This window comes from Pelecanus crispus, chromosome 3 (genome assembly GCF_030463565.1).
Source record: "Pelecanus crispus isolate bPelCri1 chromosome 3, bPelCri1.pri, whole genome shotgun sequence".
In the NCBI taxonomy this organism is placed as follows: domain Eukaryota; kingdom Metazoa; phylum Chordata; class Aves; order Pelecaniformes; family Pelecanidae; genus Pelecanus; species Pelecanus crispus.
In genome coordinates, this window is record NC_134645.1 from 13,297,644 (window position 1) to 13,314,004 (window position 16,361).

The 16,361-nt window shown below is 42.2% G+C and overlaps 1 protein-coding gene across 1 annotated transcript in view; it reads right to left on the reverse strand.

The window, feature by feature from the left end:
* The window catches only part of MRPS5 (mitochondrial ribosomal protein S5), a 75,006-nt gene extending 64,670 nt beyond the window's left edge, over positions 1-10,336 (reverse strand). The window contains exons 1-2 of the mRNA XM_075707836.1: positions 10,270-10,336; positions 149-280 (exon numbers count right to left, since the gene is read on the reverse strand). Of these exons, the coding sequence (XP_075563951.1) occupies positions 149-280; positions 10,270-10,336 (199 nt within the window). The remainder of the gene's footprint in view (positions 1-148; positions 281-10,269) is intronic.
* Between the last annotated feature and the right edge of the window lie 6,025 nt (positions 10,337-16,361).

Below are 16,361 nucleotides of genomic sequence, written 5' to 3' on the forward strand. Positions count from 1 at the left end.
GTTGTAACTATAATTTTAGGAGATATGTAACTAGAGTAACAAAAAGTTACTATACATAGATTTTAATGACTGTATCGCTCCAAAGCAAAATTTTCTTTCCTTCTTCTGTTTACTACAGAGAATAATTTTAATCCAATTCGAGACTTACACATATTGAAGAAACTGCTTTGTCTGCATTGCTCGACAGTCACATTCCAGGGGGCAGAGATGGAACACCGTGCCTGGAAAGCCCATGCCAGGCTAGAACAGCAACTCCCTTTCACTGGCAGAGAAGCAGACCCTGAGAATGAAGACAGAAAGGTCTTTATACACAGGACATTTTCTTCTTTAAAACAGCATTTCCTGCAAATATACACACCAGAAGGAAAAGCAGTAATATTTACTCATACAGCTTAGTTTCCAAAGGGAATCAGACTTGAACCTTCTGTCTTGAAGCATAAAGCAAGTTGCTGGGGTGGGGAATACTGCAATAGAAAATGTCACAAAGAAAGTGGCTAGAAGGTTTCTAACATATTGCTGATAGAATGAGAATGCACCTTCAAAAAGTAGAAATATTGTTCTAGCAGCAAAACATAATACAATAATGTTCCTGGCCACAATCAAAAGCAATACATAAATACATCATTAAATACTATGTGCTATGAAAACCAAATCTGAAATCAGCCCAATAATCCTGTTCAATATCTTCATTAATGATCTGGATGGTGGGGCAGAGTGTACCCTCAGCAAGTTTGCTGATGATACAAAGCTGGGAGGAGTAGCTGATGCACCACAGGGTTGTGCTGCCATACAGAGGGACCCTGACAGGCTGGAGAAATGGGCTGACAGGAACCTCATGAAGTTCAACAAGGGCAAGTGCAAAGTCCTGCACCTGGGGAGGAACCACATGCACCAATACATCCTGGGGGCTGAACAGCTGGAAAGTAGCTTGGCAGATCCCGGTGGCCACCAAGTTGACCATCAGCCAGCAATGTGCCCTTGCAGCAAAAAAGGCCAACACCATCCTGGGCTGCATTAGGAGAACTGTTGCCAGTGGGCTGAAGGAGGTGATCCTTGCCCTCTATACTCAGCACTAGTGAGACACACCTGGAGCACTGTGTCCAGTTCTGGGCTCCCCAGTACAAGAGAGACGTGGACATAATAGAGAACTGGACATTAGGAAAAGGTTCTTCACTGAGAGGGTGGTCAGTCACTTGAACAGGCTCGCCACAAAAGTGGTCATGGCACCAAGCCTGTACAGAGTTCAAGGAATGTCTGGACAATGCTCTTAGTCATATGGTTTAGTTCTAGGTAGTCCTGAGAGGAACAGGGAGTTGGACTTGATCCTTATGAGTCCCTTCCAACTTCAGATATTCTATGATTCAATGAGAAAGTCCAGCGAAGGGTCATGAAGATGATTAAGAGACTGGAGTATTTCTCATAAGAGGAGAGTCCAAGAGCGCTGGGACCATTTAGCCTGGAAAAAAACAAGCTCAGGAGGGATCTTACCTATGTATATGAATATCTGAAGGGATGATAAAAAGACTGAGCCAGGCTCTTCTCATTGGTGCCAAGTGACAACAAGCATAAATTTAAAAATACAAAATTCCATCTGACCATAATTTTTTTTTTTTTTATTTTTTTAAATCTCAGCTGAACATGGCACTGGGTAATCTACTCTAGTTGACCCTCCTCTGAGCAGGGAAGGTGAACTAGGTGATCTCCAGAGGCTTCCAACCTCAACTATCCTGTGATTCTGTGAATTCACAAACCTGACTTACTCTGGCCTCCTGAAAGGAGAACATACCTCCAGAAGTACCTCCTTCCCCATGGCCCTCCAGATTTGCTTATTACAAAGCTAGCCAATTACACATGCTCTTATAATCTCCAGAGCAGATTACTTCAATATAGGACACATGGTGGTGTATTTTCTGCCAGGTGGCTCAGCTATGCAGAAACATTACTATTCTGTTACCCAAAGGGAGCATGTTATAGCTGCTAAGGCTCAGGTGCTTACCTACAACAATGAAAGCAACATATACTATCATTTATTGACCACCACAGAGAGGTGGTTCTTCAGAAGCAATCAATCTGTATTTTTCCTACTTATATAATCAATCAATCCAAACAGTGTGCATATTCAACAAACTAAGAAGGGCTATACTCTCTTGAAATAAATTATTCAACATGTTATTCAGAAAATGATAATAAAATGTAAAAAGATTTTAAAATCTACTTCTTCCTAAACTACATTTAAATTCAATCTTTTCAGCTAGATTTTAGAAGCAGAAAATAAGCATGACTTTAGTCATGTTCTGTTACCATCCAGTATCAATAAAAAAACAATCCATTTTTTGAAGTCAGGACAATAGCTCTTTCTAGGCAAATAATAATCAGTTCACTTAACTGGGGTAATGTAGCAGTTCTAAAAAGTTCTAAAAAATTCCTTTCAAAGTAGTCATAAAATGTAAAGTTACTGTCATTTATTCCTATGAAAAGTTAAAAGTTGATAAAAAAACTCTATTATGAAAATTTTGTGAAAAACTATTAATTTTCACAAAATAAAAAGCAGTCTAGAAACAAAAAAGCAAAAAATAGGATTAGAAGATTCTTAAATATCTGGCTAAATTTATGGAGAATTCAGAACATATCACTGAGTCACAGTATGAGACACATACAAACAATATGCTAGTCACTACTCAAACGCTTCCTTTCACTTCAAACTGCTACTGAACTAGCAGTCACTCCTAATATGAACTACATAGACAATGTAGGTGATAACTCTATAAGCACACACAATTTTTGAGCTGTTTTGTGTTTTTTAATAAGCATTTAATGACAAACTGTTAATCTACAAGATTAAATTAACAGTTCACCTGAGAATAATTTTCACAAAAATTACATGAGGTATTAGTCTATTTTTTGGAACAGCATGTAATTAAAGAAGTTATTTTTTTAAAAATAACATCATGTATCTACATCTAATTTAAAATTGCGCTGTGTGGCAGTAATTATAATTTCCCTTGTTGCACCCTTTAATTGCCTACAGCTGGAAATTGCTTCAAAATAACTTGCAAAATCTAATCCGATCTTCTTCACACATTTACAAATTTTGTCATACCTCAAACATGACTTGGCACACTTTTCCCCACTTCATATACTTCCTGTTGGCTTATAAACGTTCTTTTCACATACACGAGCACATCTATTGATAACAAGCTTCTTCTAATACAAAGGCTTAGTAACTCCTAGTTCTTAACACCTTTTTGAGAAAAATGAGAAAAAAATCTGAACATTTATGAATGGATGCACTGGTTTAGGCTAGCAGCCTAAGCAGCTCAGTATTCTGTCTCCAGTAAGCACTATAAACAGCTGCCTGGGGAAGAGTAAAAAGTGAGCAAATACATACAATACTGTCGTCCTTTGTATTTTCTCAGTCTCTGACTACTGTCAGTACAGGTGATTTCCTCAGAACCATGTAGACATCTTGCATCCACAACACTCCTTGGTAAGGAGTTCCATACATCTAACTACTCACCACATAATAAACCAGATGCCTTTATTATTATTACTACTACTATTTTCAGCCTGTCTTTTATTACCTCCATGGCCTAGTTGTCCGATTGGAAGAGAAAGTCAATTCCTATCCACTCCACATGTGATCTAGTGGACTTCTCTGATACTTCCCCAGGAAGCTTTTTTCCAGGTTGACAAGTCCCAGCCTACTAAGCTGTTGCTATGGTATTTCTGCTGGCCCTTCTCCCTTTTGCATCAGTCTTCTCCAGTTGTGATTTAGTCTTTTGGCTATGAAGGGATTTAGAACTTCATCACTTTATATTTATCTACATTGTAATTCATTCACCATTTTATTGCCCATTCACTCAGTCTTCAGTAACTCTCCAGTGAGTCTTTCTCTTCTACTTCAAATAACTTAGTACTGCCACAAAGATTAATTACCTTGCTGCTCAACCCCTTTTCAAGTGAGCTTATAAACATGCTATCCAGTACAGATGTTTATGGAACTCCACTGGTGATCTCCCTCTGACAGAAGAGCTCCAACACTCTTCCCTACCTTTCAGCGAATTATTTAAACACACCAGGACCTCCTCTCATATTCCACACCTGCTGAACTTAAAAGTCTGTGGTGAGGGACTCTGCTGAAAGCTATTTGGACATCATGCATGTAGTGCTTTAACTGGATCACTGTTATCCTACTGAGTCTCTCAGAAAAAACAACAAACACACCCAAGCACTAAGAGAATTGTAAGGTTGAATTTTCCATTACTAAAGGCTAGCACAATCTTTTTACTGACATTTATTCTGCAACCATTTTTTAAAAGATTTACCCCTTTCCACTCTTCAGGTACCAAAGCAATTTCAAAGGGGAGGTTACACACTCTTACTAGTAATTCATCTTTTTCATCCTGGAGTTCTCTTAGAATTCTTTTGTGAATAGTTTCCTATTCTGCTAATGATCATCCTGCAGATTTGTCCCATAACCTCTTTCACAGTTATTTTAATTTCAGAAATATCCGCTAAGTCTCACCACCATCACCACCAAGGGGTACCACATGGAAATCTCGTTTCTTTTTCCAGTGAATAATGATGCAAAGAATTGATTTAGCTTCCCTGCCTTGCCATCTAAGTGCTCCTCATATCTTGTTTGTTAAACTGGCTCTGCAGACCTTCACTTTGAGTTATCTATTGGAGCAACAATTTGTTAGCTAAAACGACATAAATAACTGGTCAGCATTCAGAACATCAGGAGCAACACTAATTGACTGGGCCAGGCTCAAACGTACGTTAAAACATTACAGTGAGAAAGTCACTGCTTTGTTTAAGTTCGTCATCTGCACTTCTAGCAGCAGAGGTTTTGGTTTCTTTCACAGTTCTGTAATACAAAAGCCTATTCCAAATTCTCTGCCTAAGAAACAATAGATTCATTTGGAAAACAAAATGTAAGACTATTAGACAGTTTACTTCATTATCAAAAATACTTGCAATGCAATTTGCTTTTGATTGTTTGTTTTGCTCCTACTTTCATTAGCAAAAAAAAAGTTCCACATTCTAAATACCATCTCCTTTTGAAATTATGATGGAAATCTGAAAAAAGTCCATAAAGAGGCAATAAAGTCAGGACAAAATGACAAGAATAAGAAGCATCAAGAGACAGTGGAATCAGATGAATAGCTGCTGCAGAAATAAAATTCTGACAGAATGGCTGGGGCACAGAAGAGGAGAAAAATTCAAATGTCAGAAAAAGAAGCAGCCAAATAAACAGTGATGTGACAGAAAAAGGTCAGAAGACCTTCAACTGATCTGAAGAAGTCTGGTGATCCAAAGTTATTTTTAAAAAGTACTACAACATCCGACTATTACAATTCATAACAGAAGTTGTTAAAGCCCAGGGTGACATCCTGGCTTCACTGAAACCAGTGACAAATCTCCTATTTTCTTTAACGATTCAATCTTTCTTAAAGTGAGAGCGATTTATACTTTTAAGAGTGGCAGCGAGAGAATACCAGTTCTGAGCTGGCAATCAAAATTATATGTCTAGGAAAGCCCAGGGGCTGTGTTGACCATATTCAGGACACTGGGAGATGAGACTGTTTTGGTCTCTGAATTGCAGCGGACAAAGGAGGGAGGAGGAAGACATGGCAAAAAAAATCCCCAAACCCACATAATTCCCAAAGTCTGAAACACTGAGTGCTGGTATTTAATAAAGTATACCCACACACTTCTGTGCACATACTGCTACCAAGGGAATAGACACTTTGAAAGGAGAGCAAAGAATAAAAATATTTACAGAATGTAAACAGTTTGAAATGTCACATGTCAATAAAACAGCATTTTGACATGCAAGTATGTACAGTTAATGCATCACATCTACCATTCCCTATACATCCTCCAAACATAAGTAATGGTATTTTTATTCAAAATCTAAAATGTCTCTTACAATAAGCTATTCAAAACTGAATCGTTTGTAAAAAAAAAAAAGACATGTCATGAATGCTGGACTGATGTCTTGCCACCAGCAAAAGACAGGTCAACAAAGCAGGGGGGAAAAAAAAAAGCATGCTTACTATATGTAAGTCATGCTCTGCACTAACATAAAAATAACTCCTCAGTGATACTTACTTCCCTGCTATAAACATTACAATTAAAACCCTGCACTCATTTTTAAATGTTGTCCTTCACTGGCTAAATACAACATTTTATACAAGTATAAATATACGTATATTCAGCACTAAAAATTCACTTAACAAAACCATTATAAAACCATTTCATTCTTCTCACAAGATGCAACAGAAGAATGAATCTCAAGATAGGTGGGAAAGTAAACCTAACAGGTTAACAGTCTTATTTCTGCAAACTTTAAATGCCTAACAGTTTTCTTTCTAACACTCACCACAGTTCATATACAAGTCCAGTACTTTACTGTACCCATTTCATTACAACTCTCCTAACCTTTATTTCAGTTACATACTGGTTTAACATGCCACCTTTAGCAGATTTATGCACAGGGTGCAGCATCAGTCACCACACACAATGCCCAAAATTGGCATGCATTGCCATTTCCTTGCTATATCACCTAACATTCTGAACGACAGCAAGCATGCTGAACACCCACATATTTACTTTACTAGCGAATGCAGTATTCAGCAAGCCTGAGTGCTAATTTTATTTTTTTTAAACAATTTGCAATAATTTAATAATCCCCTCTACTCCTGTAATTTTTGTTTTCCACAGGAATTAAATACTGAAAACTGTTCTTATTCAGTTCTGTACCTGAGAGGTAGAAACACTACATGAAGTTGGTTTCAGCAGCGAGAACTGCACTGTAAATAAACCTTTAAAAAAGAGCCATCAAGATGCTTATTGTGTGGTTATAATCAGAACTTTGAAAAAATTGCCGAAGTATAATTCCAGACATACAAATGGGAAGCTCTAGGCTGAAATAATCACGATGTTCTCAAAAGGTTTACATACAGGAAAACAGAGATGTTCTGATTAAATTCCAAATTGCAGTTCTGAAGATATCAAGTGCTATTAACTTAGCCTCTAATGGGCAATGAAGGGGTTTTTTTTGCCTGTTTTTCCTGTTTAACATTTTGCTTGCTGCTTTTTATTCAAATGAAGCTTTTATGCACAGAAATAATGCACTCATACAAAAAAACAGAACAGGGAAGACACTTCAGAATTGTTACTATTTTTTTTCATTTCATCTCATAAGTGCTCAAGAAAGGCCCATGTAGTAATGAAATCTTTGCACTGATACAAACTGTGTTTTAAAACACCCTCCAGCTACCTTGGAAAAGTTTGGATGTGAAGAACTTAATTTCTCAAGCTAAAAACCATGCATTTAAAATCACAGCACATGGAAAGGGTCACTATCTACCTGGGCTAAGCATGGAAAACAAAGGTGATCAAATCAGAAAGAGCCGCACCTGAAAAGACACAGATTATTTTAATAAATTATTTAGGAGCAGTTGCAGCCTTTTACTTTCCCTGGCCTTTTTTTTTTTTTTTTTTTTTTAGCATATACTCTGGGACTAGACAGTGAAAATGTTTCCCTCCACCAAGGAAACACCACTGGCGTGCTTTCAAACCTCCCTAAATGCTCAAGCTTTAATTGCAGTTTGACTACAGAATGGGCATCACTTCATTATAGATTGCCCTGAGGAAGAAAAGAAACCAGAAATTCATTAAGTGCTTAGATTTTTTTTTTTTAGGAGTGGAGGCAAGGAAGTTTTTAGAGGACCATAGAAGCTAAAAAAGCTAGAGAACTTTATTTTGCCTTTGATGGGGGAGAAAGAAGGGACATCCTCTGCTGAAAGCAAAAAACATGCCCAGCTTCCAGGTGTCCTCATACCAATACTCTTACCAATGTAATCTGGCCTTTCTTCCCACCTCAGTCGCCAGCTTTCCCTGGAGAACACACAGACATTAATGTAGTTCATTATGGCTTTTGCCTAGAACTTAAGTGCATACAAGCTACCTAGGCTGTATAAAGTATTCTGAGACAGGTTCACCACAACTTATTAGCGGGGTGCATAGCTGGTGGCATACTATTACTCTAACAATGGAAGTCACTTTGGAAGAAAAGTGAAAACAAAAAGGAGACAGAAAGACATAACGTGTCCCAAGGCAGTCTCCAGTGCTGCAGATTATTTCCCCCCATAGAAGTTCTCCACAGTACTTATATACTTTTCATCAGGACCCTTTTAGACTCCTCACTGGATACATGCAGGCTGGCTGGCTGTTAAGCACTATGAAGGCATGTCACAGCCTTCTCTGGTTTGGTCTCTGAATTGCAGCGGACAAAGGAGGGAGGAGGAAGACATGGCAAAAAAAATCCCCAAACCCACATAATTCCCTGCCCTACTGAGTCCAAAACCTAAAACCCAGAGGAAAACAAAGGGAAGAAAAGAAGTTTTTCCTGCTCCTGCCAGTTGCTACCCAGGAGAACCCACCAAACACTATTGGGATTCACAGCTGCAAGGCCATAAGGACAACAGCATGAGAACAAGGGGAAAATACTGCCCCAAAGGCTCTGCTACAGTGCCAGAGTAGTGTGGGTGAAAGGGCATAGAGCTGCTGCAAGGCAGACAGCAAAGTTGCAAATGGAGGGCACTTAGCAATACGAAAGGCTGAGGTACCCCTGGCACTGCAATAGTTACACCTACACTGCCTTAAGTTTGTGTCAAAACCTCAGTAGTATTCACTGCTTAAAAACACTGTATAATGAAAAGACTTTCATGTTCTCTTCTGAGAAGGATGCAGGTAAAAAAAAACCAAACCTGTATCAAACTTAACTATATAGTCAGAAAATGCCAGACAGCACAAGTTTTCAGTTATACAGTATTATTTCTCATATATCAAAAGACAACTTTCCCAATTTTCTAACCACAATTTTTGAAAGACAGATCCGAAGTCAACTCTGATCCTTAGTGGAAAAAATATACCTGTTCTCCCTTCCTCTTAAGTATACTTTAACCTCTACTGGGAAAAATAATGCATCTGAGTTTTGACAAGTGACTGCAGAGGGTTAAAATCCAGAAAGAAATGGCTACTGAAGAATTAAAGAAGTCTAGAGAACAAACTTAGATTCCTATGAATTAAAAATGTCCAGAAAGAGGTACGAGGAGAAAGGTAGGAAGAATGGGAAGGAAAAAATATTTGAACTAAAAAGCAAACACCTCGCTCCATTATCTTAAGGCATACATTACTGCCCATGTTACTCTGATGGGGTAACAGATGACTGATATAGGTTTCCAAAGGCACAGCTGGCCTGCCCCAAACCCTGTAATGATGAGCAAGATCTGCATGCCTAAAGCCCATTTATGAAGTACATGTTTAGTGCATGTGAATAAAGAAATATGGAAACTGCTAAGCAGTGACAACAGCAACCTTGTCCACTGATGACAATGCAAGTGTAAAGCTAGTTATTTCATAAGGTATTTATCACACTTCCTGTCCTGGAGAAGAATAACACATGCAAGAGCAACTAGTTTCACACTACCTAGCAAAAATACAGGCTTTAAAAAAAAAATACCATTTGTTTAGAAAATCCCATTACCATTGTTCAGATATAAAACAGAATTCATATCTAGCTCTTGTAGGACCCAGAAGGATTGAGCAGACAAGGGAATGTATCCAGCTGTGGTGTGTTCTGATCCATGCACATACAGAGCAGCCCCTGCTTTTCCATGTGCTGTTTTCGAGTTAATCACTAGCCATTTAACATTGTGCCACAGTAACCATTGTCAAGTCTCACAGATGGAGCCGAGTCCAACAAACAGCAAAGCACTTTTTCCACACTGGAATTAACACAATGGAAGGAAAATCAGTGCAAGGGCTTATAAAATGCAAATATACACATGCATTCTATGCACCCACGTATAACAACGACCAGCCGCCTCTGAAGCACAGACACACTCTTGATCTGCCTCTGTCCCCCAGCAGCCCTGCCGGTGTAACCCCACAGCAGGCAGGCAGCAGGCCGCAAGGGGAACAGGCTCTGCTCTTACCACCAAGAGCTCTTACCAGGTCATGCCCCAGATCTACGGGAACGCGACAGGGACACAGCGTACCCACCTCCCACGCGTACGTGCATACACATGTATGTATATACGTGCACCCCGCCCCAGACTGCGGGGACCCGCTCGGGGCCCTGCCTCCCGCGGCGACTGTCCAGACCGGACCGTTGCCACGGGAGATGGGCCCGCGAGCAATGACCGCCTCCCCTCCCCGAGGAGGCACCCCCAGTACCATGCCCTCCCTCATCACCTCGCCACGCCACTCGGAAGGCACCAAAGGTGCACGCCCGGCCGATCGCCACCACCGCCGCCGCCATACTGGCCCCTTCCCCCGCTCCCGGCCACCGTACTTAGCTGCCCCGCGCACTGCCTGATGAGAAAGCAAAGGCAGCGAGCGAACGGCTCGAGGGAAAACCAGGGCTGAGCGGCGAAAACCAACGGCTGACACCCGGCTGAAGCCTTACTGAAATGCTCCCACCGTCCAGGCCCCTTCTCGCGAGCGGCTGCACAGCTAACAGCCCAACAGGGAAGCGGCCGAACAGCCCCGCAACAAAGACCCATCGCAGGACCCCAACGGTCGCTGCCCGCTGCCGGCGTGGGACTGCCTCTCCACCCAGGGGCGGTGGCGGCTCTGGGCACCGGGACGGCAGCTGAGCGGGCAGCGCGCACTGGCGACCTCTCGCCGTCCGTCCCGGCAGGGAGCTGAACTCAACAGCCGCCCGCTGGTGCCTGCGCTTCCTGCCCTCGCAGCCGCCGGTGCCGGCAGCTGTCGGGGTGGGCTATGGATGCAGCTGGGGGCTCACCGGTGCGGTGCGGTGCTACGCTGGGGCTGGTGCCGGCCTCAGCCCAAAACCAAAGCTCGCATGAACAGGACGGCAGCTCTGCCTGCAGCTCATACGGCTTTCCTAGGAGTTGTGATCCCTTTCCCGGTGGTTGCGTTCCCCTTTCACACAGCTGAGGTGCAGTGGGCTTTGCGGTGCTCCTAGTGGGTGGGGGCTCTGTTAGATGAGGTGTCTTCTCACTGACGGCTTTTTCCTAGCGGCTCTGCATTGCTGGTTAGAGTGGCAGCCAAGGCATCCTTGCTGTTCTGTGAATGCTGGTGGCCATTTGATCCAAAGGGGCAGGTGAACTCCCCCAGAAGCTGTTTCATTCACAGATGAACTTTGGCTGTGGCTTATGATGCTCCAGTGTGCCTGACAATAATGCTGTCAAATACAGCTTACAGCTCTGTTACTCCCCTGAACTGAACCAAATGCTCTTTAGGAACTGCTCAAGACCCTGAACTCGCTCACAGAGCAAGTGTAATAACAAGACCTGGCAGTTCAGCGTGCTGTATGCACCTTGTACCCTTTGGTGTACTCTTCAGGCAGGAGCCATCTCCTAGTCTCCTGCATGGTGCCTACCACTGTGGCTATAAGGCATTATTATACCAAGAATGAAAAGGCAGAATGCTAGGGGATGAATGCTTGCTTTTTCAGAACAGTTTTTGGGGCAGTGAAAACTGCTGGAAATGATTCACAGCAGCTTTCCCACTGCTTATTTTCCTCCCTCCTGTGGGGCAAAGCCAGTGGATTTACTGGTCTGACTGCTGTCTTCTGCAATACAGGCATTTTCATATACTGCATTACTATTCTTCTTCCTGATGTACTAGTTCCAGATTTAAAGACTACAGTGATAACAAATAGCTTAATTTGCATTAGTGAGCAGAAGCACACAATCTGCAACGTGTTCAAGTATTTGTCATACATTCAGCATGTAACACAATGACTGCTTTGTACCTTATGGAAAAAAATACACTGAGAAGCTGTAAAGAAGAATTTCCTGTAGTGTGCTGACAGACCAGCTGCTGGCAGAAAATTGATGCAAGTCATAATCTTTTAAACAGATTTTTTTATCTTACCTTCAGGCACTTTAAATATGCCCATTCTCACAGCATTAAGATACCACATATTTCAGGATGTAACCCTGACAGTGTCACTAAGGATAAAAACCAATTAGTCTCTCATAAATTCCTGCAGATATGTTCACTGCAGTATTTCTTTCCAGTTCTTCCTTTTGGGAGTAATTGTGTCATGTAGAGAATTAAACTCTCTTTTTTATTTATGTACTGGGTGATCTAATGGAAATGCCACTTTCTGCGCATCATTTACTGGAGAGAAAGAATTCGCCTTGTACAAATTTGTTACATTGAAAAAAAATTGCAGCCAGTGAAATGGCTGTTTAGCAACTGTACCTTGTCACACTGCTGCAGCGGGTCAATGCCAGCAGTGCAGAGGTGACTGTGTTTTGTCTTGTGTCAATGGGAATTGGTTTATGCAGTAGCCAGTCTCTCAGTATGCTGCACAGACTGCAAAAGATGGAGAAAAAGTAATATGCAATCCTGAAAGCCAGTTCCTGGAGTTCACTACTGGTCATTCAGCTTCAAGATCCAACTCAAAGAGGACAAATTTCCTCCTTTGTGAGAGTTGTTTATTACAATTAGTCCTACACACACACCCTACCCACCCCCCTTCTAAAAAGGGACCTACATTTTAAGACAAGACTTCCCCAAAGGCTAAATCGTCTTGGAGCAAAACCTTCCAAGTCTGAAAATTTAACAAAATTCTGAACCGACTCAGAATGGGTTTGGGGACTGGGGGTATCACTTAGACCTTCTTGAAAAAATCTGGTTCCATTAGCTCTGAACAGTGATTATCTTACCTGGTTGAACCCAAAGTTCTTTCCCTAGAACTGGAAATAGCATGCTAAGTCTTCCTATGTGCCCTGAGCTCCACAGAGGCCCAAGTAGCCTGCAAAAGTCTTTGTCTTGGGGCTGGAGCCCCAGGAAAGCACCTAGTGCTAGTGCTTGGTTGCTGTGGTGGTGTGGGTGATGCCGTAAGCTAGAGAGAAAGCAGATGATCTGAGCCGTTGGTAGCACCTGGTTAGCGCACCAGCATGGCACTGTCGTGGCAGGCAGGAAAGGATATACGCGTGGTGGGGAAAAGGAACCAGAAGGGTGATCAGCCCAGAAGGGGGAATAACTGATTGTTAAAACATCATGGTGCAGCCACCATTCTCCCTGTGGCAAGAAGCTAAGGTGGAAAAAGTCCCACTCCACAGGTATCCATCAGGCAGCCTGGAGCTTTTAGTATCCCACTGCGCTCCTGTGAGACACATATCTGGTCTGTCCAGCACTGGAATACTTTCAACAAAGTGATGTTATCAGCTATTTCTTTGCTATCTCAGGGTAGAGAAAAATCCCTTCATATCTGATAACCTACCACAACTGAAAACAATTACAGTAAGCCTACTGTCTGGTCATGCTGTCATTTACATTTTGGAGCAAACCCTATTTGCTCCAATTTTTTCACCAGTGGTAACTTTTACTTGGTGGTAAAACAGATTTGAACCAGTATTAGTCATTGATGTGTGAACAGTGCTGCCATGGGGAGGGACAGCAATGCAGACTGATAATAGACCATTCAAAGGCAGGCTGCCTGCTCCAATGAAGGACAAATAGTGTACTCTAATGCCAGCAGACAAAAATTTCAGAGATGTGATTTTGATTAGGGTTTTCCTATCTTTGAATAATAGCAAAGTCTCAATCTATCTAGCTCATTTGTTTCAGCAAGACTGATAATTTTTAAGAACTGATAACATAAACACTGTTTTTTTGCCTGGCTCATTGCCTGTAAATCTCTGTTGTTTAAAGTTACTCCCCAGTGTATGCTTTCCCACTGTAAAAGTAATGTCAACAAAATGCATTACACTGCTTTGGCTCCTCCTTGGTAGGAACTTCTGATGTGCAAGAAGAAACATCTCTAAAGAGGAGGAGCTCTCAGACCTAGTGGAGTCAGAAGGACTTCACTCGCTTTGGGTCAGCTTCAGCAGGGAAGAGGCTGGTGTCTTCAACAGTTTCTGATAAGCCAGTTTCCAAAATAGCAGAACTGGCTGTTTGGCATAGACACTCCGCTGTCCCAGGGAAAATCAGGCAGACCTTGCTCCCAGGGCTCAAGGTGAGGTGAGACGGTACAGGCAGTTGTGGGTGGCCTTATAATGTGTAAGCCTCAGGAGTATTTAGCTGTTTAGCAACTAAGGCTAAGAAATGCATTTTTAAAAAGGAGTAGGAAGATCACCCAGGTGTGGTGGAAACAGCTGCATGCCAGGGAACAGTAAAACACCCCCACGTAGAGGAGATATAAGCTTTTGTACCCTTCTTACCTGCCTGGGCCACTGGATAGTAAGGAACCAGGAAGCTTTCAGCCCAGATGCCTACCTTGATGTCAGGCCTTTGTGGCACATGGGAGGTGCCCTATTCTCAGCTTCCTTGCTAAGGGCCAAATCAGCCTGGCTCTGTAAACACAATAGCCAGTTGCCAGCATTGCCTGTGGGAGGGTTGCCAGGAGAAAGCATAATACATTCTCCATGGAAACCTGCACTTTAATGGTTTGCTTTTGTACATGTGTGGACTTGGTAATGTTAGGTTAATGGTTGGACTGGATGATCTTAAAGGTCTTTTCCAACCTAAACGATTCTATGATTCTATGTTGGGGACTGATGAGCACCATCAAGGATCCTGTTTCAGGAAGGTGTCATTAAAGATGCCAGAGCAAGGCCATCAGCAGTATCCATGAGGGCATGAGGGTGTGCCAGATTGCTGCTGCCTTTTACTACCACAGTGTTTTCAGGGTTTCTGCCAAAACCTCGTGTTTCTCCTCCGCCAGTCAGGAGTAACTGTGGCACACCATCTCCCAGGCGGTCACTCCTTTGCTCCGCGCCAGCAAAATCAGGTATTCGCTTCGCAGATGCTACCCTTCTGCTCCCGCCTGCAGTTTGCATGGTTTCATTTCCTCCTTTGCCGTGCCAGTCTGTGGAGGCTCCCATGCTGTAAAACCCCAGTATTGCTACAGAATCGTATCTCTGGGACCAAAGGTCAGCTGCCAAAGAGAGTGACAAAGACAATACAGCTCTTTGCTGATCTAGAGATGCTGCACAGCTGCTGAAAACAGACAGATTTCAGTAATTTGAAATCTTCAGTGGGTGTTTAGTACACCCGCTCACTGAATTGTAGTCAGAAACATTCCTGGCCTGGTCAGTATTCTCTCTCCACTTCTCTGCCTCTCCCCCTCTTTTTTTAGTCCATGGGTCTCACACTTGGTTGATCACTTGTTTTCTTCAACAGTTCTGGGTGCTTGACTTTTCTTATTATTTGGGCATACATAAGCATCAGTTTTATGGAGGAGGTGACATGTGAGTCCCAGGTGTCCACACTATCAGGTATATGCATGACAAAGTTATAGCAGCTGTAGTGATGCTGCATCTAACAACATTATGTGATGTTGGCACCAGGGGAAACCCTTGCTTCTTTCCAATACAAAATTACACCAACATACATATCTAGAGCAATTGCTGCTTGCTCTGCCTGGTTACTCTTCCACTTTTGATACATAGGTGGTCAGCATGGACCTTGCAACTGCTCATTGTGCTCAGAGTCAAGCAGGGAAATGAGCAGGTGCACTGGCCTTTCATAACTTTAACATGCAATTAATTGCACAGTGGTATTGCTAACGAAGCCAAAAGAAAGGTCATAAACAGACTTGCAGTTCTGAAGGTGCCTGCGTATTTCTGCCATTGCTGTTATGAGTCTTCCAGCAATGACGTTCCTTAGTATTTAATTGTTTTGAGATGTCATCTGTGAGTCCCAAAAGCCACTGAGAAGCTCTTAGCAGAGCAATGTGAAACCAGCATGTAGCCGATTGAAAAGGTTAATGTGACTACTGCCATCATTTCTCTAGTGTTGCTGAGGTACAGTGTTACAAGCTACACATCGATAACCTGCCAAAGTGAAAGCTGGAAATGGATTGACACTTTCCTGTGGCCAGCTCCATTAAGGTATACGGAATTCCAGGCAGGACAGAAGGTAGTATACATGCCTCTTGAAATAGATGTTTACTGCCAGGCACCTGGTTTGAAGGCTGTGCAATCAGAAAATTACTCAATCAGTTATACAGAGCAATAAACATATATATGTAAAGCAGGGTCTGGCAGGCCCAGAAGGCTGCTCAAAGATACCTCTCAGCCAGGGTAATGTTCATCTGACAGTACTGCTCCATCTTCTAAAGAAATACACATTTCCACTGAGATCTAAGTATTATTGCCACCTGGCATCAAATGCATCATAGTTGATTTCTGTATGGCAGCAGCCAGAGATACAGGAGTAGTAAACAAAGCAACTGTTCAACTCTTCACATTATTTATGTGTTCTTCTTCCCATTGCTGGCAGTAACAAACTGTGCTCCACCTGTCTTACATGGATCATTTGCTAAGCAGAAGGCTGCTATCTCCAAAAAACAGCTGCTAGCA